The 26,584-nt window shown below is 45.7% G+C and overlaps 1 protein-coding gene across 1 annotated transcript; it reads left to right on the forward strand.

Annotated features, from left to right (window-relative positions):
- Positions 1 to 25,370, forward strand: Pka-c1 (Protein kinase, cAMP-dependent, catalytic subunit 1). The gene is made up of 2 exons (XM_076819773.1): positions 1 to 3,655; positions 3,696 to 25,370. Exon 1 carries the CDS (start codon positions 1,219 to 1,221, stop codon positions 2,284 to 2,286), a length of 1,068 nt encoding a protein of 355 aa, XP_076675888.1. The 5' UTR covers positions 1 to 1,218; the 3' UTR covers positions 2,287 to 3,655; positions 3,696 to 25,370.
- Positions 25,371 to 26,584: the final 1,214 nt, after the last annotated feature.

A 26,584-nucleotide genomic window follows, 5' to 3' on the forward strand; every position in this document is an offset into this window, starting at 1 on the left:
TCTCTCGCTTCCCGAAGCGACACTTCGTCATTTTTGCATCCGTGCGAAATCCCGAACGAACGAGCGGAGAGAGCCGCGTCGCCATCTTTAGGAACGGTACCGACTGTCTCCGCTATCGCCGCCTGCTTTGTTCGAACGCTAGCTAAAAGTCAGTTCGCGAGTACAGTAAAACGATTGGTGTTGTTCCCAGTGCGAAAGCGCGTACTTTGCTTCCCTGTGGCTAGCAGACGCGGTGCACATAACCGTTCGCGATGTTCATTTAACACGTATCCGAGTGTAGAAGTTGCGGTGTTGCGTGCGGTGTAGCAAGTCGAGCAGACGACGTTTCGTAAGCGCACCGAGGGTTGAGAACGATCGAAATCTAACGTCGTTCTTGTTGCCTCGTTCGACCCTCGTTCGACCCTCGTTTAAACTGTCGTCTTCTTTAGCCTGCCGATTCTGTCGCTCGGTACGTTCCACTGTGAATCAACCAGTGTGTTGCAGTAGTGTTTTGATTCGTCGAGCAAGTGGGAGACGGGCACGTCAACGGGCGTCGTTGCAAGTGCTCGGTAGGCACGGGTGTTGGAGAGGACAGGAATAAAACGTGCGGCAGAGGAAGGGAAGGATCGAGAGACACGAAGCACCTAGTGAACGACAACGAGACGGGCTAGTACAATTGACAGGAAAGATGGCGCGAGGTGCGGACGAGGATTAAATGCTGACCCATTTTCTCCGCGCGAAATCGCTCGGTCTCGCTTTTGTCGTGCGATTAACGGACCACGAAGGTTCGAGCCGGCCGCGGCGGGTCTGTTCCCGATCGAGTGAATCGAACTGAAGGAAAGGGGAAGGGATAGTACGCGGAAAAGAGTGTATCCACCGTGTGCGGTGCGCGCGTGTGCCCTGTTCTTGCGTAAGTGTGAGTGCCCTCTCTGACGTCGTGTGGTGGGTCTCGTAAGGGCCAAGCATTGGCGAGCGTCGTGTTGTACGGGTTGCGGTGCTTCGTGGACGGTACGCATAGGACGATAGAGGAAGAGGGACGGTTATCGGTAGGACCGGTGCAGGGGGTAGCGCGTAAAAGTACGCGGACCTTCTGCAAAAATTCTGAAGAGGCCGGAGGTTGACGGGGCCTTGGTAGGCTCGGCAGCGGGCGAGGATAAACGAAGACGAAGAAGCAGTCTTCTGGAACTTCTCGAGCTGCGTAGGGCCGTGGCTGGCTCTGGAACGAGCGCCGCAGCTAAGATGGGCAACAATGCCGCGACCGCGAACGCGAACAAAAAGGTTGACGCCGCCGAGAGCGTCAAGGAGTTCCTCGACAAGGCGAAGAAGGAGTTCGAGGACAAGTGGAAAAAGAACCCGACCAACACCGCCGCACTCGACGACTTCGACCGGATCAAGACCCTGGGCACCGGCTCGTTCGGCCGTGTCATGATAGTGCAGCACAAGCCGACCAAGGAGTATTACGCCATGAAGATACTGGACAAGCAGAAGGTGGTGAAGCTGAAGCAGGTGGAGCACACCCTGAACGAGAAGAAGATACTGCAGGCGATCAGCTTCCCGTTCCTGGTGTCGTTGCGGTTTCACTTCAAGGACAACTCGTACCTTTACATGGTGCTGGAATACGTGCCCGGTGGCGAGATGTTCAGCCATCTGCGGAAGATCGGCCGTTTCTCGGAGCCGCACTCGCGCTTTTACGCGGCACAGATCGTACTGGCGTTCGAGTATCTTCACTACCTCGACTTAATCTATAGGGACCTGAAGCCGGAGAATCTGCTGATCGATTCTCAGGGCTACCTGAAAGTCACCGACTTCGGCTTCGCCAAGAAGGTGCAGGGCAGAACATGGACCTTGTGCGGAACCCCGGAGTACCTCGCGCCCGAGATTATTCTCAGCAAGGGCTACAACAAGGCGGTGGACTGGTGGGCGCTCGGTGTCCTCGTCTACGAGATGGCCGCCGGTTACCCGCCGTTCTTCGCCGACCAGCCGATCCAGATCTACGAGAAGATCGTGGGCGGGAAGCTACGGTTCCCCTCGCATTTCGGCTCCGACCTGAAAGACCTGCTGCGTAACCTGCTGCAGATCGACCTCACCAAGAGGTACGGCAACCTGAAGGCGGGTGTGAACGACATCAAGGGTCACAAGTGGTTCGCCAGTACCGATTGGATAGCAGTCTTCCAAAAGAAAATCGAGGCCCCGTTCATACCGAAGTGCAAGGGGCCCGGGGATACCAGTAACTTCGACGACTACGACGAGGAGACGCTGAGGATCTCGCTGACGGAGAAGTGCGCCAAGGAGTTCGCCGAGTTCTGAATGCCCGCACGGATATGGGGACAGATGCACGTGTCGCGTGTCTGTTCGTACGCGATGATGGTTCATCCACTCGTTGGTCACTTTTTTTCGAGCGAGAAAAAAAGATAGATGAAGTAAGATGGATTATTGGGTTAGAGAGAATGGCGGGCGGGGAGTGCGAAGGGGCGGCCCAGGGGGTGGTTGGGTTGGGTTGAGCGGTAGACCGAAAGGGCGAGAACGAAGGTGTAAGAAAGGATGCATGTATGCAAGTGGAGAGGAGGGAATATGGGTACGCGTATGTGTGTCTCTGCGTGCGTGCATCATTTTGTGTGCTGGCGGGGAAGCTCCAGAGCAAAGTTAACTGAGAACGCAACGGGATTATGGGATTGGAAGGAAGGAAGGAAGGAAGGAAGGAAGGATAAAGAAGATAGTATATCGTATAGCAAATGGCAGATTCTGCGGTTTGTTATATTTTGTGTCCGAACTTCTTGAGGAAGAGAATATACGAAGGGAGGATGAGTAATGGCGCGCGCGAGAGAATAAGATAGAGAGGAAGGAAGAACGAAAGAAAGAAGCAGAGAGAGAGAGAGAGAGAGAGAGAGAGAAACTGATATATACTATATTAATGAAACTACCTTTCGGTTGTTGCATACACAGATATATCATGATACACCAAACCATCACCGTATCACCACCACCATGTCACTACTTTTTACATGTGAGAATCGTTTTGTTTCTCGAGTCAAAGTAACTGACAAGCATATTCACGTATGAGAAGGACGATACGTATATATGTATATATATACATACATATGTATATATACACAGATAGATAGATAGATATACGTACATGTGTGTGTCCCCGAAGATGGCTTTATTAATCCGGTTCCACGGAGAAGGCTTGTGTAAAGTTTGCTCTCGATAATTCTTATTAACATCGGAGACATCACCTTGTCCGGAGTTATTTTGTACATAAAAATAGCGTATCCGCATCATATATATACGTATATATATATATCTACATATGAATGTTTCCCAAAGGTGCCCCCCCCCCTCTCTAGACCGCGCCCCTCCTCTTCTTCATTGTCCTGCCTCTTTTAGCGCATACTATATATGTTTGAAAAAAAGAGCAAGACTCGCCGCGAGGGAGGGTACGTTAGTACGCTATACGCCAACACGCAGCAATCAGTTCGCATCAGTTGTCCTTACAAGCATCTACTTTCGTCGCCGTGAAAGAGGGGTTTCCTCGCCGCGAAGCAGACTCGTATTTCTAATTCGCTAGTCGTGTGTGTCAGTCACACAGATTATTCCGCTGGAGTAACATTTATATACATACGACTCGTTTTTCATCGATCGCTCGCTGTGGACAACATCCAAGAAACGGGGAGAGGTAGAGAGAGAGAGAGAGAGAGAGAGAGAGAGCGAGAGAGAGAGGGAGAGAAAGTTTAGAGTGTATGCGCGCGTGTGTCTGAGGGAGAACGCAAGAGAGGGAGAAATCTTTATTATAGTATATTGTGAATCTTATAAAAAAAATACTCGTTATATACTGGCTACAGATGCTCGTTGTTGAATTATTGTACTTCACGTAAATGGTGAAAAGGTACAGAAAGGGAAAAAGAGAGAGGAGGAGAAGAGGCTACGGGAGGGCGGGGTGGGGGGGGTTCAAGAAGGCAAAAGAGTATTTAGGAGATACGATTGACGGAGTACGAGCGAGCGAGGATTCGTTTTTCGAACGTTTTTAAATAAAGGACCACCGGCGTTCGTACATAGGTACATTGTAAGAGTATTCATCGCTTTTAAGTTGCTGCACGCAGAAGGAGCAACGTTATCTTTTATATAGAGCTGCACTTTTAGTACGGAATGTAAACATACGGACAATCCTGATGAACGTTGTACAAGCTGAAAGAATAGAGATAGAGTGTACAGTCGCACTGTCGAGAAATGGCCAAAGGAGAATCATTCGAGCACACGTTCACGCGTGAAAACGGGGCGTTTCGTCGAACGATAGAGACACGTCAGATCGAAATCGTTGGAAGACTGTTTCCCTGTGTGGAAAGGTGATAACGAAAAATAGAGAGAGAGAGAGAGGGAGAGAGAGAGAGAGAGAGAGTGCATGCGTGCGTGTTTGAGAGAGTGAGAGAGAAACAATCAGCGACAGCAGCAGTAGCAGCAGCGATATGGAACGTTGCCTAGAGATGCGCTTGTCCATTTCTGTTCCCTTCGTTTCTTAGATGAAATGTTCCTTCAAGATCGTACACGGGACACGGCATCATTCTCCGGTACACTTACATCCCGGCGGTACGGTAGAATTCAATGACCATTAAGGAAACAACGCTAATTAAGGGAATACATCAACGACCCTGGCAACCCTGAGCGGCGATGATTGCACGCGCGTCGATCGTGTAACGAGCAATCGATTCAACGACGAAGTAGACACGGCGCGTCCAACGCGGACGTTCGAAGTAGTACGTACACATGGGGCGTTACGAAACTCACCGTTGTCTCTCATGCGATCGACAGCGAAGGGCTGCTCGATTATAAATACACGGCAGGGAATTCGCGCGGTTGAATGCTGGCGCGAGGTGGTTAGGGAGGAAGCGTCGTTTCCATTCGATTTTTACCGGCTCGGTCAAGGCTTCGGTCAATCATTCGATTGTTGATAGGGTTGGCGGGGAAGAGGGCGGGGTGGGCTAGGGGAAGGGATAAATGTATGGGTGCAGGTTGCGGTAAAATCAGTCGGCTACCGCGGTTCCCACTCTCGTCCAGCTTCGCCCCCTTTCCAAACGAGACGAGACTTTAACGATCGAAGCTGCAGCTAAAAAGAGAAAGGATGGACGGGGGAGGGGGAAAGAGAAAACGCGGCGAGGAGTACAAGTAAAATCACATTGCGAGACTCACTTTTCCGCGTAATAAGTGGCCACGTGTCTACAAGCTGTGCCGTAATTCGTGGTAACAGTGAAAACGGAGTGATTCCTCCACAGAGAATGTGCCCAGAGTGCAGCGGGAGCCTTTGTTCGTAGGAGGCTTCGGATTTGAAAGGATCACCCAGCTGTACGCTTGTTAATCTCATTCGAGTTCCGATTAAATGGGCCTCACTGTGGACTTCCCATTCGCTTCTATCGTTGAATATTATTCTACTTGGTATTTGCTTGTGAAATGAAAACCTTCTGTGTGCATAGGTCATCGATGAGCTAAAGGTGGAACATTTTTTTTTATTAAATCTACACGTATCAAGCATCAGATGCAAATCTATATGGACACAGGGAACACAGTGGTCTGTACTCGGGCTCGATTTAATTGATTAGAGTCAATTTAGTTGAAACGCAGTTCGGATCATCGGAACCTTTTTTGTTCACAGCCGAGGCTCGTACGAAGAAATCGTATTCCACAAGTTGCAGTTATTTTTAAACGACGAATCACTTGTTTTTCGCGCGCACCATGGAGCATCCTGTACACCATTAATCTTGCAATCACGGAGACAACGTGCTTCTGCTAGCAGGGGCGTTGGAAGCGATCTTTTTAGAACGTTACATAAGCGATTTTATAGATTCTTTTCGAAGGCCTCCTGGTTGCACAGGTCGCCAAAATCTCAGGCTTGGGAGGCAGAGTTATGTCACTCTGATCGCGACACAGGCGCAGATTGTCAAGCGAAACAGCGACGTCTATTCTTTTCGTCGCGTTTACATCCTCCGCCGATGTCTATACCTCTTTCCTGCCATGCGCGCTCCTCGTTTGCGCACGCTGCGATGCTACAAAAACAAAGAGGACGATTGGCTAGGCCGGGAAGCCAGACAAAGAGACGCGAAATTCTTGGCAAGCTATTACGCGGCCAAGAGGATTATCCTTAGTGATCGCCAAATCTTGGCTAACATTCTACCTGCATGCCTACGTAACGGCGTGACGTTTGTGTCGGTATCGGCGATACGACAGCACCACGGTCGCTTCCCCTTCCGTCGTTAATCTCCTTGAAATTGCATTCTGGAAAAAGGCGAGTTGATTCGGTGTCGCGGATCCTCCCTCAATTACGAGACGCATGCAGGATCGTCGCGCGGGTGGTTCTCCGCATCTGAGCAGGCTTCCTCGTGCAAGGATTTCGTTCTGCTCTGTACCAAAGATCTAATTTTAGTTCCGTAAGAATCTTTCTTGTCCAGTATGTTTCATACTTGACTGAATTCCGCTGGTCTCGGACGCAGTAGGCGGGGCATTGAAACTCGAAGGTAGTCGGTGTCTGTTGGAGCAGGTTGAAGCGAACTTCGACACGCTCTGCTCGTGACACGAGCCGGACATTTCAATGGTCTTCGATATTCCCGGTGATCTTAACTGCTCGATAATGAAGGTCTTGGTCTTCTTTAAAGTCCCTCAGTGGAGATGTGTCTATAGTGTCGTGGTTAAGCGAACCTTTTAATTAATCCCTCTGTGCGAGAGCTGATTGGTTCGGCGAGGTGTTTGATATCTATCGATTCATGAAATTATTTCTTTATTTTTCACTTTGCACCAGCTGCAAGATTCTTCTTATGAAACCGAGCATGCGGTAATGTGGGAAAGGTTTGCGCGTTACTCTCTTACGCCAACCCACCTTCCGTCGGTACCTCTGAAAGGGGAAGCGTTTGATTCCTCTGAAATTACCTGCAATTCAATCTTATCGGGGTAATAAGATTTCCATTGAATATCCAAGTGATTCATTTGGCATTGCGTTGTACGCTTCGAAGCTGTTAAAGACATTTACGATCTACATTAAGATTTCATTCATGGAAGTTTCGCTTTATCTCGGGCGTATATCATAGCGCCTGGATGTGCTAAATTTAGCGAGTATTGCACTGCCTTAGGTACACTTGGATCCGCGTAAAAGCATAGTTGCATCTCCTATTGACTTCCACCGCGGTTCGTTTCGCGACTGGAGCGGTATTAACGCAAAGATTATCCCTCCGTACTGTTCCCCTGATTTATAGGTCTTCGATGCGAGACAATTGCCTGTACCTAAAGGTTGTTTCGCGCAGTGGGTCACATCTCGATTACGATTATTCGTAACTGCCCTAGGACATCCACGAGCCTATCGTCTGAGTGTTATCAATAGATAAGACATTTGTCTTGTTAATTTCTGTGGACACGGTGGTCGTTCCTCTTCGAGTGGTTACCTGTTGTGAATTCTAAAAACGTACTATCACTGTTCTCGAGCACTATGTACGCCGGAGACTAATCAGTGTTCAGACATACATACATATCTGTGTACAAACGATCGAAGATGGTTTCACTTGATTTCGATGGCAAGCGATTTAGGCGTCGAGTGGACAGAGATTTTTCTTGTAAATATTAGTCGTAAGTAATCGTTTGCACTGTGCTTATAGCGTTACCATATTGTTTAGAGTAGCAACAGTCGAGTAAGTTCTTATCGTGAATCTCGCACAGGACGTTTTCGATCACGTACCCGCATAGACGATCTTCTTTCAGTTCGATTCCACTTCGCCGCATTACGTACCACTGTTCCATTCGATAAGTAGCTTATCTGCCGGTTCACCGATCGGTCGTTACCCAATCGTTACTCATCCACGCCATTATGAATTTAAATATTCGCGCGTGTAAATACTTACGTAACGTCGTATCAAAATCATCTTCGCTGGAGTTCGCATCGTAAGTGGTAAATTGCATCCGTTACGAACGTATGCATGCTGGTAATAACGCGTTGTTTCTCTTTGTGTTTAGTGCATTACGTTTGCCTTTTGTCTGCCAGCTCTGTAGACGGTCGTGTTCGTCGCCGCGGGGAGCATCTATTTTATGCTCCTCTATTACCCGCGAAGGAGCCTCCTTTTTCCTTCCTCGAGAGATTCTTTCGTAGAGTAGGTTCTAAGAATTTCTCAGTTCAGGCTTAATTTATAACGGAGTGGGTGCACTGTCAATCGAAGTTTCTGAACTCGCGACTGCTATTAAGATTAATTTATAACGGAGTAGGTACACTATCAATCGAAGTTTCTGAACTCGTCACTACTATTAAGATTCAGATCAATGAAACGAAAATCAACCACTTTACGAAGGTTTAATAGCTCCTACGCAGGACTCGTTGAGAGATGCGAAGATTTTGTTGTTTTCTTTTTCGAGTGTACAAGTGTCTACCTTTGCCCTGAAACGTATCGATCAAGACGGCGTTGCGGCGAGACTCGAGTCCGATAGAGCCTCCAAGACTCTGCAAATATTATAAGCCTGCATCTGTTCTTAATTACAATACCAAGCTTCGTCATTCACAAACACCAGTTTCTTTGATATCAATTTATCGGGAAAGCAGCGGCAGCTCGTCTCGAAACGCCACTCCTCCATTATGACACCGTTGCCACACCAAGGTTTCATTCCTGGCTTACAGCATTTCGTTTAATCGCGTAGCTGAAAGTGTAAAATGCACAAAGAATTTCACGCGACAACTGTTGGGTCAATTACCGTAAAACAATTTTCGGATTATTGTCCACGAGCAGATAAATGATAGCGTGGCGATAGTGGCGAAGAAGATGGTTTCGAGACCACGGCCAGCGGCCACTTTCCGCCTGTCGCTTTTAAGTTCTCGAATTGGAATTAATTATTTATCGAACACAGATCAAGTGCAATTCCGCTCATGGAAATCGGTCAATTGCGTTATTTTATTGTCCCATCCATTGTCATGCGACGCTTCGCCTTCAGCGTCCATTAATGCCGTTGCACAGAATAGAACGGCCGTAACGTTCTCGCTGCCATGGCTGCATTTTATTCAGACACTGCGCAGGAAGCGAACCTAGCCCAATACTAGCAATTAATCCTGCGAAGCAGTGGCGTTTGATAATTGTTTTGGGGGGTAAACTCTGACACTTATACATTGGAATTAATTCTACGAGTAAATATGTGACGATTCGATTAATTCCATTTAATAATTTGTATCGTACGCGAATCAGCTAATTGGTTGAGTAATAATAATTCTTTGAATTTAAAGCACTGGTACTTTCGTGGAAAGGTTTTAAAATTGTGTCTACTGAGGGGGTTAACGTACTACTTAGTAGAGTTTATTAGATTAACGGCGCGTGTAACGATTACTTTGAAAGTATCTTGAATATTTATTTGCGCCAGGTCTGAGATAGAAGAATTATTGCGATTATTTTAGCTCCATAGTTTTTTATAAGATAGCATTTTGAACTACTGTTGAGCGGTAATACGAGACACTTGAGTTGACTTTGTGTCTTAAAAATAGCTAGGTATCTGAAAAACTCCTAGAGCGTAGAGTATTCCAAATTTAAAGCATAGTTTGACCCAAATTATAGAGACCCATTTGCTCTCAATATCATGTGTCAACACTTGACAGCAATTATCGTTACCCTAATTTTTCTCCTTGCTTCTATGCTACTGCTTTATAAAACTTTCCACTTCTGTGCCAATTTCTGAGAATCTTTCTTAAAGCGATCCAATGTCTCTCCCAACCAAGTTCCACAACGGACGGTTATCATTTTCCTCATTCATGGCGGAGATTTACTTTTTTTTATTTAAAATTTCTTCGCGAACATAGAGAATAATTTCATCCTGTTAGTCACTGGAAAGTTCGTCCATCGTGAAGTAATGTTCGAGATAGGGGACAGAACGGCCATCGCCGCGACGTTTTAACGAGATTACGGGTACTCGATAATATCGAACAGCAACTATATAGAACAGCGAATATGCGGACTTGGAAATTTTCCTCTCATCATAGTTTTATCAACTACCGAACACAACGGCAGTTGATATTACCTTTGTTCTTTCTTCTGACGAGGGCCCCTATCGAAAATCGATGGGCGTTGCGCTTTCTACCCGTTAAATCCGCAATAATAAAGAGCCGACTATTATGATGGATCAGGGATTCATGGTTAATTTACATTTAGAATTCCAGCTACTCTCTCGAGCGTTTGCATTGTCCTTTCGATTAATTTCGAAGTTTGTCGCTAAAATACCTTGGGCGCATTCTTTTCGAATCTTACTAATTTACTTTTCCTCTGGTATCTTCAATGGAATACGAGTTTCATCTGTTTTATTACTTGTTGTTCTCATATTGTTGTCGACGAGATTTTTTAGGCGAATTTCCATATCCTTTAGGAATAATATATGAAACTTGCAACTATCCTTGGCAATTTTTCTTTATTATCTAACTTGTTAACTGGGGGAAACCATCTCTTCTCAAGAAATCTCTTCTCTTTGGCAGAGACTAGTTCTTCCGTCACGAACATTTCAAAATTTCAATAAATAATGCAGTAAATCATGCCTCGCATTTAATACAAACAGAATTAATTCGCCTGAAATTATTTTGAGATATAAATTTTCAATGCAGTCAAGGTGTCTCTGTTCGAGAAGCGACCTAGTTAAATAAATAGTGCTCGTTATTTCAGTTCGTATTTCTTCTGCCACTATCGGGAATGCCACTTAAAAGCTACGTTCGGCCAGATGTTGTGATCGTAAATGTCGTTTTGTACCAGGGGGAGGCAATTACCGAACGCGTCGATTCATAATGAAGTAAATGTGAGCGGAACGAGAGAGCAGGACGTGTAAAGTAAATCAAAGTCTCTATGAAGAGAAGGAACGAACGACGAGACAGAATTAAAGAGAATAATGATCTTGACGGTACAGCGGTATAAGTGACATAAGACGTTCTATGTCGACTACGGTCGTAAAAGTTACGATTGGGCTATTAACGATCAATTTACTTTGAGACAAGACGAGCACGACAGTTACAGCGATGGTCTTCAGAAATAACTGGCAGTGTGCGAAGGATTCTTCTAAAGATTCCGCGGTCGATGATTGTTATCGCGTCGGACGTGGCGCGGAAAAATTCAAGAGAAGCTTAATAAACAGTGCAGAATATCATTACCACCTGGTAACACTTGGAACAAATATAATACGAATCGTGTTGGCTAAAAGGTCCTTCCTTTAGGTATTGAAATGTCGGGTAGCTAATTGTGCTCTCATTAATTAGCGTAAGGAAGAAACTGACACACAATTCGGAACCTATTATACGCAACACCAACCAAGATCAATCTTTTAATAAATTAATTATACGCTTGGAAGCTCATTTTTGTTGTGCCCACGCACGGCTGTGGGGATCTGGCGGGCTGATTAGCACTTCAAGGATGAGCTTATGCTACTGAAGATCACCGAGGTTGGCTAAGGAACAAAGTTGCGGTGAATAGATCCACAAATGCAAGGAATAGAGTAATATCGAGTACGATCTGCTGATTGCAAGTAAAAGGGGAATAATGAAAAGAATCGTCAATATCAGTGTTGATTGTTCGGTTGTAATAGGATAGAAGGGACACAAGGGGAGCTGGTAATCTCGTGTCTAGGGATGCCACGTTAGAAATAACCCCAAGTTATCCTCATCGTCGTCCACGTCTGTCCCATAAGGGGATCTCTGAGGAGTCTGCATTATCCCAAGCTTAAAGATTGGACAGCAGTGCTAACACTCCCCACACATTAAGTGGTATCCCAGCTTGGCCCTGGACACCTTTTCCACGCTGGACGTGCTGGTTCAGGTGTCCAAGTGCCGCTGTAACATGGGATATGTCCACAGCACTGTCGACCAGGTCCACCTCTTCTGTTTCTTGATTTTCCACAGACTGGGAGGCACGCCTATATACAGTTCTAGCATCCTCGATGTTAACCGAGTTTGTCATGATCCATATTTCGATCGAGGTAGACACACTACCCGCCAGACGTCCACGACAGCTATTAACTCTGACGGCAACCATTTGTACCATATAGGTGTGCTCATACCCGTGTCAGGATGATTTAACAGCCGCTGTTGTAATGCCATTTGCTTAACATGCTCCACCATTCGCTTGAAATGCAATCTCTCTCTGTGCACGGTGCCAGTGTATCAGCTTGAAAGATTTCCTTAATCCACTCTGGATCCGGTCCCTGCACTCTTAGAGTTTTTCTCCAAGAAGCGCGAACCCAGCCACGAAGCTTAAAACTGCTGTTGCTGATTACAGCCACGAATTCCTCATCCTCGCCCATGCAATTAACTCAGCGGCCATAACCCAGACATCTTCTGTCTGCGCGCAGATCTCGTTTGATGTCCGCCGTGTGTCATCTGCTAGGTTCAAAGTGGCTGCGCATTGTGTACATGTTCCTCGCCGTTTACCACCGGTAACCAACAAACACTTGGTCAGGGCCGAATGCTCGTTTGACGTAAGTGGAGATGTACGCGAGGTCATCGTGTTTTGCCAGCAGCCGGAATCCTTTCGTCTTCGTTAGGAATATTATCCGCTGTTTGGCTTGGGGTCTCGGTTTCTGGACGGGGCTGGAAGCTCTAATGACGCCAGCAGGGCACGGAGTTTCTAGATGGTCACGCGGTTGAACTTCGCTGATCAAATGTTCTGCGTTGGCAGAACTGTTGGCGGAGTGGTGGGACTTGTTCCGTCGTGGCTGGTTAACACTGTACCCTGGACGTTGGGTACTATTCCAGACATCTTGTAGCGCCAAACTTGGGGCAATCTTTCCTGGCGGATGCCATTTTGGCGTAGGATTAGGGCTGTCGCAAACAGGACACGGCGACTTGTTATAAATTCGCTTTTATTGCTCGGCTCTTGGCGCAAACGGATCATAAAATTAGCTGCGCACCGTGTAATCGTGTGGGATTTTTCCGACCACGCGCAACACTCGAATTATCGAGCGTTCTTTTATATTTTGCTGGGTACTTTTTCTCGATGTCGTCAAAGGCTCGCGTGTTTCTTGGTTATGCAATCTTTCGAAAGTTGCTGGTTGTCGTTACGAACGATTTTTATTCCCCCTCTTTGCGCCCAGTTGGCAGGGCACCTCGTATTTTCCACAGCCGGGCGGACTATTTTCCTCCGCTTGCTGTTTCTTTGCCTCCTTCAGTTCGGTAGTTAAATAAATGATCGAATACGAAAGGAATCCAGCAGGAATGAGTTCGCGAAACGAACGAAACTCCTTTCTGCTGCATGATGCGATCGAGAGGAAAACTTCATTCAGAACTAGGAATTGCCTGGAGTGTGATTCTGTTTAGCATTCGCCATTACGCAATGCAGCGTGCAACGTTGATAAAAAGATTTCACACGGCGTCGTGTTCCAATTAATTCACCTGTAACGCGAAGCATATTTTGCATTGTAATAGAGATAGTCGTAGTATCAAGATTATGGTTCGCACACTGCAGTATTCACAGTGCGCCTTATATTGCACGAGATGTTTCGATGATTTTATATTCTTGGGCTGGACGGAAATAGTGTTTATCCTTTTACCATTGCTGAGCGTTTGAAATTTCTGTTGCAAATTTCAATCAAGTAGCTAAAGACACAAAGAAGAGTCGCATGCCTATACATCAGATTTTCATTAACTTTTCCATTTCTAGTGGAACAAATATTTCACTTCAATATCTGACAATGAAATTTAGTATATTTTTTACCTTATAAAATAATAAAGTTCATGGAAAGAGCTTATACGAAAGCTTATTACAAAAATAGAAATAAGCTTCTTGTCTCTGTATGACTTCTTTCGGCCGTCCTACCCTGACACGTGGCTGCCATGTTCCACTAGAGCGCTGGTCCAGTTCTTTGTGGTTCAAAAAAAGAATCTAACCACGGCAGAATTTAAAAACTGAGTGGATGAGGTTAGATATAGTGGCTGAAAAAAATCAATGCAGTTGCTGCTTAGTTCGCTGTTTGCACACTCGAGGCATGTGTTCTCGATGGAAACTTGCCTTTCTTCGTGTCAAGTGTGAAGTGATTTAATCTCGGTTGAAAAGTAATTCCGACTCGTACGATTAGTGCCGTTAAAGCGCGCAAGAAGGGGCGTGATTAGTGAATTAACTCGGCTAGATCCTCCCAGCCGACGTTCCTCGTCGGTGGCTGTGCTCCCGATAGTCGCTCTCAGGAGAGGCATTCAGATGTCTTCCGATTGCTTTGGTTTTCGGGTATGCTTTATTTTGGCCTGTTTGCATATTTAGGGGGTGAAGTCACTCCTCAAAGTTCATAAGAACAGGTACAAAAGTTCCTATTATTAGGTTAAAGAATATTATAACATTGTGTTCAATAAAACTTTATATAAATTTCATTTGCCTCATAACTTGCTGTATGGGCGATGTTCTTGTCGTCAGACACCCTTATCAGGTGGTGAACTGCCCGTAATCGTTTAAACATGCATTTAAGGGACTTGAACTTTTACTTGATAAAATTCTCTAGGAAACCTTAGACCATAAATTATTTTATGACAGATTAGTGGCTTTATGACCTCTCGTCACTTCTGAGGGTGAACCACCCCTAATTAGGCAACTACGTCTGCGTACTAGGGGCTTATAGAATTCAAGCAAAGACTACTTCGCGATCCTGCTCAATGAGAAAGTAGCCTTCACGAACCCAGTTACATTATTGTAAGTAATAAATATTCCATTAGTCCTTTTTAACTTGAATTTTTACTTCGAATTTTTTACAAGATTTATACAGTTCACGAAACGATTCCCTTAATATACATGTATGTATATTACCGGAGACCTTACGGTTCATATTTGTCACAAAAGTGGTAGGTATTCATGAAAAATATATACGTTTCGCACAAAAGAAAACTTCTGAAAAATTCATTGGCACTTGGCTTTCTCAAATTTTTACATTTTCTTCCCCATAATTTAATTTTAGCTTATTGAATTTTAAACAATGATTGAATTTCATTTTTTTTCCTCTATCAAATGAGGAAGCAAAAGTCATTGGCTTTTCAAATATTGTTTATACGCTCAAGAGGATGCAATAGTAATAAACTGGCGCTATATGTTGAAAATTCAAAACATAAATGATTCCGTTATAAATTATTCATCGTTGTTAGAAATATTCCCAGCAGTTTGAAAGGGCGGATTTCTCATTGAGGGTAGTTGTAATAATGGTGGCAATTTAGAGCTGTATCTGAAGTATTATTTAACTGAATTTTCTTTGCATTCGTTCAAAGTTTGATTAACCACTAATCAGTCATCATAAAATGATTTATCTCTGAGGTTTCTTAAGAATTTTATTAAGACGCAAATGAAATTTGAATCAGGTTTTGTTCAACACACTGTTACAGTAGTCTTTAAACTAACAATAGTAACTTTGTACCTCTTCTTGTGAACTTTGGGGGGTGGTTTCCCCTCCTAAAAATGCAAACCGTCTAAAACAAAAGAACACGTATTTGTTATTTTGGTCCTCTAAAACATATCCGACAACCAGAGCAACCGGAGGCGGACAGAAAACCTCTGCCAGATGTTATCATCGGCACTCGTCCCGACATAACAGATAACCGCTCTCGTCGTCTTTCGACGAGAACAAATCCCGTTATCTCATACATTGCCCGCGCTTTCCTCTCGTGCACTCGAGTACGCAACCCCGCGAACGTCTCTTGAAAATGGTAATCGTCGGTTGGTTCCGGTATCTCGATCATCCTCGCGATCACAGAGTCGAGTGGAGCGAGCCGCCTGCGCTCGGCAGGTGCCACGTTAATCAATATCGCTGATTACCTTTCGAAAATCTACACGATCGATACGTGACGCATGAAACGAGCGATCGGTAGGTGCAAAGGACAAACGTGTCCCCTGATTAACGTTAAATATTTAATTAGGAAATTAAACATTTGAATGGGATGACACGGTTGTTTAGTCTGGACAAAACTTTCGGTTAGGGTTCCAGTCGCATGAGGATTTTCCAAAATTATTTATTTTATTTCAACGAGAACTTTGTTTATCGAGGAGTTCTGTGGATCTCTTTGCTTCGCTTTTGAGCGCTGTTGGGAATATTTGTGGGAATACGGGAGGTTTGTGTAGCTACAGTGAACTGCTTATCGATGAACTTTGTCCGATTTCGTAGATGTTATTAAATTTTATAATAACAGTTTACACTTCGTAAACTATCGTCTTGATTCTAGAGTACACACAGATATGAAGTGCAGAAAGATACTGAAATACTCTGACATTAATGAACACGATTTCATTCTAAATCCCAGCTGATCCTTATCTTCTTTCTTCGTTACGATTGTACAGTTACTGTCGCTTATCAAATGTTTCTTTTCCCTATCTCGGTGCGATTGTGTAATAAGTAAGCCTGGATAAGTAGCGTAGGGAATTCACAGGGGAAGGTAAACAGAATTGATCAACCATAATTTAGGTACGCATAATTCCAATAAATTTGCAATAAATTTCTCCCCAAATTTCTACATCACGTAATTTTCAAATTTCAGCATCACATGCTGTAAGATAAGCGAAGGAATTCGCACATCAGCGCTCCTAAAAAAGAGTAGACAAATATTCAGCCAAAGGTCGTTAATCGCACTCGGATCATTTGCTCGCTCGAACTTAACCCTTAACTGGTATCCTGGGGTCAGTCATGACCCCAAGCACGCAAGGTTCGCTGCAAAACACTTGGCTGTCTAAGTTTGTAAACTGAATTTCTAATTAATTTGATCATAACAGTCTAACTTTCTACGTATCTATTATTTTATACATTACCTACGAACAAAATAGGTATTCATAGAGGTTGATCTAATGTCGACTTTACAAATCTCTGTGTCCTTTTTTATTTGGGGTCTGCCACGACCCCAAGATAACAGTTACGTTTGAAAAAACAGTGTACCAGTTAAGGGTTAAAAAGTTCCTCTCCCCAGGCAAGTCCCAGTTCGTCCACCAATTCCTCTCTCAGAAGTACAATTACAAGCCTGCGTTTCAAGCGGACCACGCCCTGCGTCTTAGCAATGATTATCGATCCATGCTTGCTTGATTCGTAACGATTTCCACCGGAGTATACGACCCAGGAGGATCCTCCATCTTTGGCGGGATGCAAGTGTTATTACACAAAGGAATAGTCTCCTCGGATGCTAAGACGCTCCTCGGTCATGAAACGCCCGGGGGATAATGAGTATCCAAGCGAGCTAACGTTTACCGTGGCAAACTAACGATCATCCCAGCAAGCTAACGATCCTGCGGAAAAAAAATGCTGTTGCCTGCGATAACTCAACGCAATAGTAAGGACGCTCTCTATCTGTCGAACACTCAATTGACGTATCGCGTAATTTTAGTACGGTGATGCAACTTAAGCAGCGACTATCTGCTGCGCACGGCTTCGACTCGAAGCCAAGGCGGTTCGTGTTCTATCTGCCAGGGAATGGGATCGCGAGCGTGGAATATTCTCCCGTTCGAGCAACCCAGAAATTCCCCAGCGAACGGGATCGAATCAACGGAGTTCCCGAATTTGCCCGTCGAATTGTTCCGCGCGGACGCCTGGTCGCGAGTTTCCCTGGCTGCCCCCTAACCGCGCGTGGTCATTTTCCACTCCATTTGTAAGGAACGCTCCTCCCCCCAACGGCGGGCTCGTGAATTACGAGCTACATATCGTGCTAGACATTTCATTAAATTATAGACGAGGCGTTCGACGAACGTGAAACGATGGAGGCAGGATATTTCCCACGTATCATTTCGGGTTCTTAGGGTACGAATTAAGGTGTATGATGGCAATACTAATTGGGGATGAATAGCTTGTTCCCGTGGGTGGGTGGGTGGCGCGTTTGAACACTTGGGAGGGTCGATGCTACAGGCTCTTTGTCTTTCGCGTTCCAGTTAACGCGTGTCTGGAGGCAATATCGTCGTATGTACCTACGTACCGAACTGGTAGCGTGTTGTTTGTTGCGTCGCGCTTGGTGTGCACACGAGTCGATCCCCTCGGAACAGAGACGCGTTCCGATGAACGAAGCGCAAGGTAGGCGAGAGACTTTCGTGGCTTGCGTCCACGCGGGCGAAGCAGTTTGCCTTGACGAAGTTCGTTGCTTTGGCGAACACAATGGCTCGACCTCTGAAGGCTACCTGCATTCATTAGGCGGCGGAGTCGCCCGCAGGATTTTTCGTCGCCACCGAGACGACCGTCGGTTTCACTGGCCTCGTTAATCTTCCCTCCCAAATGCGGGGACAGGAGCGTGGGCAGCGCCATCGATCATCGATATCTGTGTGGATGCTTCGCTCCTGAGCCGGGGAACGATCGGAATTTCTCTCGGGATTTGAGGAGCCGTGTGCAATTACGATGGGACATATTGACAGTCACTTAGGAACGGTTTAGGAGAGGTTTCACCTCCTGTATGCGGATATCTTCTGTCGCAGAGTCGTCTTTCCGCGCAAGGATCGCGGCGAAATAGAGAAGAATTCTGATATTTCTTTGCAATTGCAGCCTACTCTTCTCAGAATAAAAACAGAGGCTTTTTAGCTGCGGTACTTGGGTAGTCACAGGTGATATTCCGAATGTACTCGCTTGGTAGAAACGGCACGGGTTAAGAGAAACTATAAATTCTGCGAATATATTCGAAATATCAGTCGTGGACCAGAAAAATGTCTGCCCTGAAATGGCTCTTACATTCAGGACCTGAAACAAGGAGAATCGTTTCGGTTTCTTGCCAAGTGCTCCAGTACCCGGCCATGCAACTTTGATTGTACGTAAAAGGAGATTCGTCGTCTCCGTAGTGGCCATGGAGAATGCCATGCCCCTAATTGGGACCGTGTTTTTGGTTCCAAAGTCGCCTTTCCTCCAGTCAACTGTGCAAATAATTAGTCGAATCGAGTAAGGGAGACCGGGGTAGATTGTAGGAAAAAAGTTTTCACGGTTTTTTTCTCGAAAATGTTCTCCTCAATCAGGAAATAATTTGCGTGACTTACTACTTACGTATGTGGCGAACTCATTCAGTGTAAGTACGTGACAAAATCTTGGACGCTCAGACATCTAGCTTCATCTTAAACAAATCTGAAACTTTGTTACAATTCCAGGGTGAAAAGTAACAGCAGGTGGGGTAAATTGTAACACATCTGTTTCACTTATTAAATACAAATATCAACACAAATAAAAACGTTTCTAAAAAAAATATAAATGAAAACACAGATCATTATTAAACATTTGATATACATAAGTTAATCAATAACTGCTTATTCATCTGATTCTATCAAAATCTTCTTCGCTTTCTTTACTTTTGCCTTCATAAATTTTTTCTACTTTTTGCATTCTCGATTGTTCTGTTGTTCGTCCGGAGCAGCTTTTTCCGGTGTGCCAGCAAATAGCATATTTGCTTTATCACCATTTAGAGCGGAGTAAGTAGTGAGATTTTACAATTTACTCCGAGCTTGAATTTTTGCGTTTTATCTCAGCGAACGAGAAACTAAACATCAAATTACTAAAACGTGTACACACTATAATAAACCAGTGTGCACTGATTCGTTTGCGGCAAAGAAGCAAAAATTCAAACGGTTTTTAACGACGGTTAATTGAAGACAAAATTTACTTACGCGCTCTACATACTAAAATTCTGGGCTATAACCACAAAATGAATACATAACGCTCGTTTGTGTCACTAAAATCGACGGTGCTAATATCGTGAAACAGCTCTCGCCAGGACCGGCGCGAGGATGGTTGGCGCCCTTATGCAAGAAAATTTTTGCGCCCCCAAATTTTAGCACCGGTTTTCTATTTAATATGTTTTTCCTTTACGGAGTACAATATAAAAAAAAATTACATTTACATTTTGTTTATGTGGGAGTTGGATTCTTTTATTACTAAGTAGTTTTTTTAGCGCCCCCTTCAGCTGGCGCCCTTTTGCGTTGGCGCCCTACAACTTGCATAATGGGTTCCTCTCGCCCTGGCTCTCGCATGCTGTGGGATACCAGATTTGTCGTTGAAAAGATTTTACTTGTGTTACAATTTACCCCGCGTAACAACCTATCCCGGTCTCCCCTACCTATTACCGAAATTATATTGTCTCATAACTCCTTTATCGACACGAACCGCGGCAGCAAGAAATTGCCAACCTCCGCGTTGAAATACGTTCGATACGCATTAGAACATTTATTATCAATATCCTCGGTGTTCCGCTGTGAATACCCTCGGACGATTACCGAGAACAGGATCGAAATTGATTCCGTTCGGCGGTATAATTGACGACGTACACCTCGCCGGTTGATACCGATACGTTCTACGTTAATTACACGCTACTAACTCGAGCAATAGCCACGGCGCGCCGCGCCGTCGTTTGTCTTTATACTCAGTCGCATCGACGTAGTGTCTGGTCTCCAGATGCGGCACTCGGCACCGAACGACTGTCGCGTAATTATGCAGCAGCTTTCGATATTGGCTCTTGCGCGTTTTAGTCCACCGATCGATCCATCGACACTTTGCATAGAGTGGCCCGCGACGTCTAGCAGCTTCGCCCGAGTCGTCTAGCGATAAATCAATTACGGCCAGCATCCGACGTACGACGTTAAGCCTGCAATTTTCTAGTTAATTGCTGTTAACTCTCGAACGACTTCCGGGGGGACGTTCGATTTATTTCTGTAGTCAGTCACCCGTCCGAAGTCTTCTTCGCGTAAAACGTTCCACGGTGCGCGATCTTTGATTATTCGGCACACCGAAACTCGGCCTGGCGGGAATGGATACTGGGTACATTTTTACTGGTGTAAGAGCTTATCTGGGGAATTGTGTGGACGACATGTTGACCCGGTGCTGGTGTCATCGTAGACATACATAGACGGAGCAGAAGCTGGGACTATGGGACGGTAGGCTTGGAGGGGAAAAGACAGAGGTCAGATGCAGGCACGTCGGGTTAGCTTCGGAAGCATTCGGCATGCATATCCACTGCGTTACCCGATTTGCCTGTATCGCTCTCCTTACCGCGAATCTCACACCCCTCTCAGCTTACGCTCCGTCTATAGTATATGTCTATGGGTGTCATGGACTGTCAAGTTATCCGCTTCGAGGGGTTAACTTTGGGCAGGTTTGATAGGATGGATTTCATTCGCCAATCGCGTAAAGGCGTTCGTGGGTATGAAGTAATCGAAGGTCGCCCGATTGTGGAAGCTCCGTAATCGGTTGTCGAACGAAGCCGTGCGTGCTCGGCGAACGTGCGTTGCTCGTATATGGTCCGTTGCCCGGTTACCTCCGGCAAAACGTACGTGTACTTAAAACGCTTGGACTTTCTGTGGGTGATCGCTTCAACATGAACGGGACAATTCATTGAGGCCCACCGCGGTGTCTTATTTGCTGTGGCACACTTGTATTTACACCCGCCTGGTCGTCTTATACCTTACCGTCGACTTTGTTCCAACGCTTCTGCGGTCCCTGGTGGTTTGCATTGAAAACTCGTTTCTCACCTTCATCCGCGCCTCGCGGGCCTGGTGCGTTTGCCTTTCTTTCCTGGCCCCGACGCGCGTTATCGTGGAAATATTACCGAGAATCTCGAGGGGACACGATGGTAAGAACCTCCTGCCGCCTGCAGCCAGGATTTAATTTAGATAAACGAGCGTTGCCGATTCCTCATCGCGAATTCGCGAGACACTCGTCATCATTTGTTCCACGCTTTTTCGAATTCGCAGCGCTTGGTAAGGTTGCGAATAAATGGTAGAATTGCAATTCTTTATGCGCTCGTGGTGTGTTTATGGCAGAGTTGTCCGAGTGTTTAAAATGGTCGAGTATTCGAAATTTCAGTGAAACTTTTGTTATTAAATAAAACTTGTATTCTTTGCCGCATTGAAAGGAGTGATTGTGATGCTTAGTTGAACGCAGTGTCTCTTGTACCACATTTCTTCTCTTCAAGAACAATTTCTTAAATTCAAATAATACTATTTCGTTCTTTTATATTAGATTCTGCTTTTTGTCGAAGACACTGCTTCCAGTCGCTTCAAATATTCAGATGCAAATTTTCAGTTGGATTCTTATATTATTTCAAGTACTCGAACATACCGAATGTTTGTCAGCCTTACCGAAATATTCGAGCACTCATATTTCACCATTTCCCCGCTTACTCGGACGGCTCCAATTCATACTAGGCAATTCTCCATCGATCCTCGACAGACCCTTAATAGATCTGACAGAAAAACGTTCGACTCGCCCAAAATCGCCATGGAAATCACCATCTTGCCCCCCCAGTAATCTCCACCGTTCGTGGACTTGCGTTTCTACCAAAAACCTTACTACGTGAGACGAGAATCTTCAGCGACAGCACCAAATAGTTCTTTAATCGGTTTCACCCTATCTACTTCCCTGCGTTTCTAATGCATACACACGCGCGCGTACGTATAGGCGATGCACCTAGCATAATACTAAACACATAACACTAAAATGGAGGGGGAACTCTTTATCGCACTTGATTCTAGTCGTGGCGGGATGTTAAGGGTCGGTTAGAGCCTCGAGAGCCTCGAATAGGCGTAACGCGTATCTGTAGGAAATTACGATGATCTTCGGAGAGGATTTCACCGTCCAAGGATCTTCCGAGAATTTAATTCAGGACTAATACGACGAACCGATGCGACACTCGTGGGAAGCGTGGCTCGGAAGGAAATTGGTCGCATAATATTCTCTGTGTCGCTCCATCTGAGAACCGATAATGGTGCTTGAACGTTCCACATTATTCGTCGCCTGGTTTCGTACTAAATACTCTGAAATTCTATAGGAATCCTCGGAGCTTTCAGCGAATTATGTAATCCGTACGTTGCTTGGTGCTACCTGTTCGAGGAAAATCATCGCGTTTGTCCGAGGTGTTTGTCCGTCGCTAACGAGACACGAATTAGGAGCACGTTTCGAGTGTTGCACCAGGAGAATTAAGTCGGCAATGCGAGAGGAACGGACGACAGTGACGCGCGCGCCTCACTGTCACAGTACCCGTGGCCGCGTGGAAAACAACACGATTGTCCGAAATATTTGCATCTACGTAACGCGAAGTGCGTAGGGTACGATATATAGAAGATGCATTCCTGAGAGCTTCTGTCGCCGCCCGGCGGTAATTATTCCTTGTTTTTTGTTTTCGCCATCGGCAACGTGCGCCGGATATGCGGCTCGATCGTTAACGAGCACAGTGACGTAACCAGACGATAAAAGTCTCTTTGGAGTCCTCCAGCATTGTTTGGCGATAAAATTCAGACGCCTCAACAGGTGGGTGACTTCTGAGGACACCTTTGCCATGAACACAAAGGGAAAGAGTCGCAGAGGCTCAGAAATTTCTCCGCACAAATTAAGAGTAATTACGGGAGCGCCACTATCTTGCTTCTAGGTCGACGTCACTTGACCGGCGATTTTAATACGAGAAATAAGATTACAGGCGCAATGGCGTTCGAGCGAACGGCTTTTCGTGGACAAATCTCTGAGCGACTGTATACCTGTTCAAAGATCGATCGTTTAATAATCGTCTTTGAAAGGGTATTTTCCAGGGAACCTCCTCGAAGTAGATCACTCTCACAGTGTCATAGAACTGTTTAGTAAAATGCGACAGTTCACCTGGGTAACGTTGCCGGAGGATTCCAGGATCGTGTGCCCGAAACTCGTGGCCGAGCGCCCAATTATTCGGGGACCTGTTAATTAGCCGTTCTCCCACGAAGATTAATCACGAACGTTCGAGGGGAATTAATTAACTCGAACGGATGTATCCCGTAACTGGAGCATCATCTGGTTGTGTCGTTGCGCGTGTATCGAGCGCCCCGCTGGCTCGCGCGCACCCCGAAACACCCTTTAACGCAGCATGCCGTATGCTTGGTCATCGGCGGAGCCCCTGTAGTTCAAGCAGAAAAGAAAGAACAACGGAATAATCCATGACTCGAGGGCCCGAGCATTTATTGGACTATGCACAGGTTCGCGCTCGCGCCTCTCGCGGCGAGCAAGGGTCGTTGCGCGCCGTGCCTCAACGCCAGGTCGTACGACGCCGCGATGATCGTCTTGAAAACTATAGAACGAGAGAAAAGGAACGGTGTTATTTATCGGGAGGCGCTCGGGAACGTCGCGGTTCCACCGTTCCGTTCGATAGTTTTCATTCGGCTCGATCAGGCGGGCGAGCGCGAGGAGAAAAAGAACGCGAGCCGTGTCGCCTCAGCCAGGAAACGAACGAAATGCTAGGAAATAGCCGCGGCTGTATTGATTTTACGCGACCGCGTGTGCGAGAGAGGAGTGCCGTTCACCCGCCGCCGCTTCCGGGGAATTCGGGGGCCGCCGATACGTTACCGATAATTTCGAAATTTGCGCCGACAGATTTGGACGCCGCTCGGCCGCGGCAATTTGCCGGGATTCCCCGCGCTTCCGTCGCGGAAATTCTCGGGGTAATTCGCGCGAAATCGGCCTGTGCGTGGACCTATTGGATGGGGATCGATCACCATCGACTTCACGCCTCCGCTCGTCGCGACTTCGAAGCTGTCGCCCTCGCAGGTACGCGCGCACGGTTCTCCCTTTCGCGATGCCGACAGTTTCGAGGCTCTGCGACGGCTGAGTAGCAGCGAGCTTTATTTGTACTCTGTCCGCGGATTAAGCGAGGCTGACGCTGAGGATTAATATCGGTGGTCGATTCGCTGGGATGCAGCCGACGATCCTGACGAATTGAATCTCGCCGGGGAAAGTCGAAGCGCCCGGTGTCGCCGGTCGAGGGTCCCGCGCAAGGTCCGCGCGCCGAGCGGGGTTCGCCCGGTGGCGAACGGGGCCCTGGCTACGCTGGCAGAGGCACGCCAAATCGAATCTCCAGGTACCTATAAGTAGGCTAAAGCGATTCGTGTGCCGAGAGCACGTGAGTCTGGCTACGTACCGGACGGTCACGCGAAAGGCTTTAACGCCGTGTGAAGCAGCAATTTAGCTGCGTGCCGAGGGGGCAGGGGCGGCGATCGTTGGAACGGTGAGTTTAGTAATTGTTCGCTGATCAAATTGTTGCGCCAAAGTACGTACGAGTGAAGTATTTATCTGTACGTGTAAAATAGGGACACGATAGGAATCTCTTTGTGAGTATAAAGATAAATTAAGGGAGAGCGAGGGATGGGGAGAGTGGGCGACTGAGAGTGAGAGTGAAAGAGAGAGTGTGCGTGTGTGTGTTTGCCTGCGCGCGCGAGAGGAGAGATGAATATTATCACTATTTTGCATCGGGAGTATTGTGAAACTGAGAAACGTCTTTTCTCGCCTTTGTGATTATTATGTTTGTAAATTGTAGCCGATTACGATTCCTATATCTACGATCTATGTAGACACACTTCGAGAACGGACTCTTGTATCATTTGATCTATATAGTGCTCGATGAGTTTACGAATTTAATTGAATAGACATACCACACTCTCATTTTTTGTAAATATTAATTTAAAATAAATCCTATTGTAAAGATTGTATAATTTAAATGTCGTTCAGTTTCACTGGCTTTCATTTTAGCACCACGATTGGGACCGTCGAACGAGACCGTTTTGTTATGTACGCGTTCCTACGATCCTCCCTCCTCGTCACTCGCGATTCCTCCGCAGCCACTGGATGGTGCATGAAATTCTTCCATTCCTCTCGTACTTTGCACGCGAAAAACGACGGCTCGCTGTTCGAGAGCCACCCCTGTTTACTCGTACCTACCTATACACGTTTCTTTTGCAAATAGCCGTGGACGCGTTTCTGCGCGAAGAAAAATGGCCGGCCGTGCGCGAGATAAATCTGATTCGCGCAAACAACCGTAAAAGTTTCGCAGCTTCGATCTGCTTTAATTAAAACGTAGCGGAACATCTTTTTTGCACGACCCTTTTCCTTTTATTTCGATAGAAGAAAAGGAGGAAATATGCGCGCATCGTTTATTCGGTTTTCGCGTGATTATATGTATTTCGCAACGAAATGAAGTTCTTGAGGCGAGAACGGGTACTTTTAGCTCTGTAATTAATGGATTTGTTGCTGAAATCTTGATTTTTAACAGATCTTGGTTAATGAACCAAAGGTGAAGCTGAAGAAGTTCTTGTTTAATGGTATTTAATGAGTCGAGTTTAACTTGTTTGGAAACTGGGTCATTTTTATCCGATACGAACGATTAGCGTGATTAGTAGCGTACCATAAATATTTATTACTCGATGATGAAGCAGAAATGTTCGGGAAGGAATGACTCGATCTCATCCAGCTGTTTCAATGCTATCGTCCAAGAATATTAATGCTGGCGCTCTCTTTATTAATATTCTGTGATAATTTTTATAATAATTATTTCTGCCCGTAGGAAGCACAGTAATTGGGGGGAACCCAGAATTCTGAAGTCTAAATTGAATTAGAAGAGAGATTATTTATTTGAAGATATCCTCCCCTTCCGTATGTAAACACTTTTCGTTAGAAGCACAGTTTTGCAAACATTTTTGGCAAGTTCGTAGAGTTGTAAAATTAGCCGAAATATTTATATACCTATCGTTTTAAAGAAATTATTTGGAACAGCAATTTCTCCATTTTCAGTTGCCAATTTCGAAAACCAGTCAGCACGTTCATTCTGCTAATAATTTTTTGGCAGCTGTATCTAGTAGGCACTTGTTATGATTCGTATCTACGTCCTTTCCGCAAGAAACTATTTTAATAATCTGCCAGGAGTGATTAATGCAAT

This window comes from Andrena cerasifolii, chromosome 9 (genome assembly GCF_050908995.1).
Source record: "Andrena cerasifolii isolate SP2316 chromosome 9, iyAndCera1_principal, whole genome shotgun sequence".
NCBI classification, from domain to species: domain Eukaryota; kingdom Metazoa; phylum Arthropoda; class Insecta; order Hymenoptera; family Andrenidae; genus Andrena; species Andrena cerasifolii.

Excerpts from the sequence above, each read along its gene's own strand:
- Pka-c1 (XM_076819773.1), top strand. The coding sequence starts at position 1,219 with ATGGGCAACAATGCCGCGACCGCGAACGCGAACAAAAAGGTTGACGCC.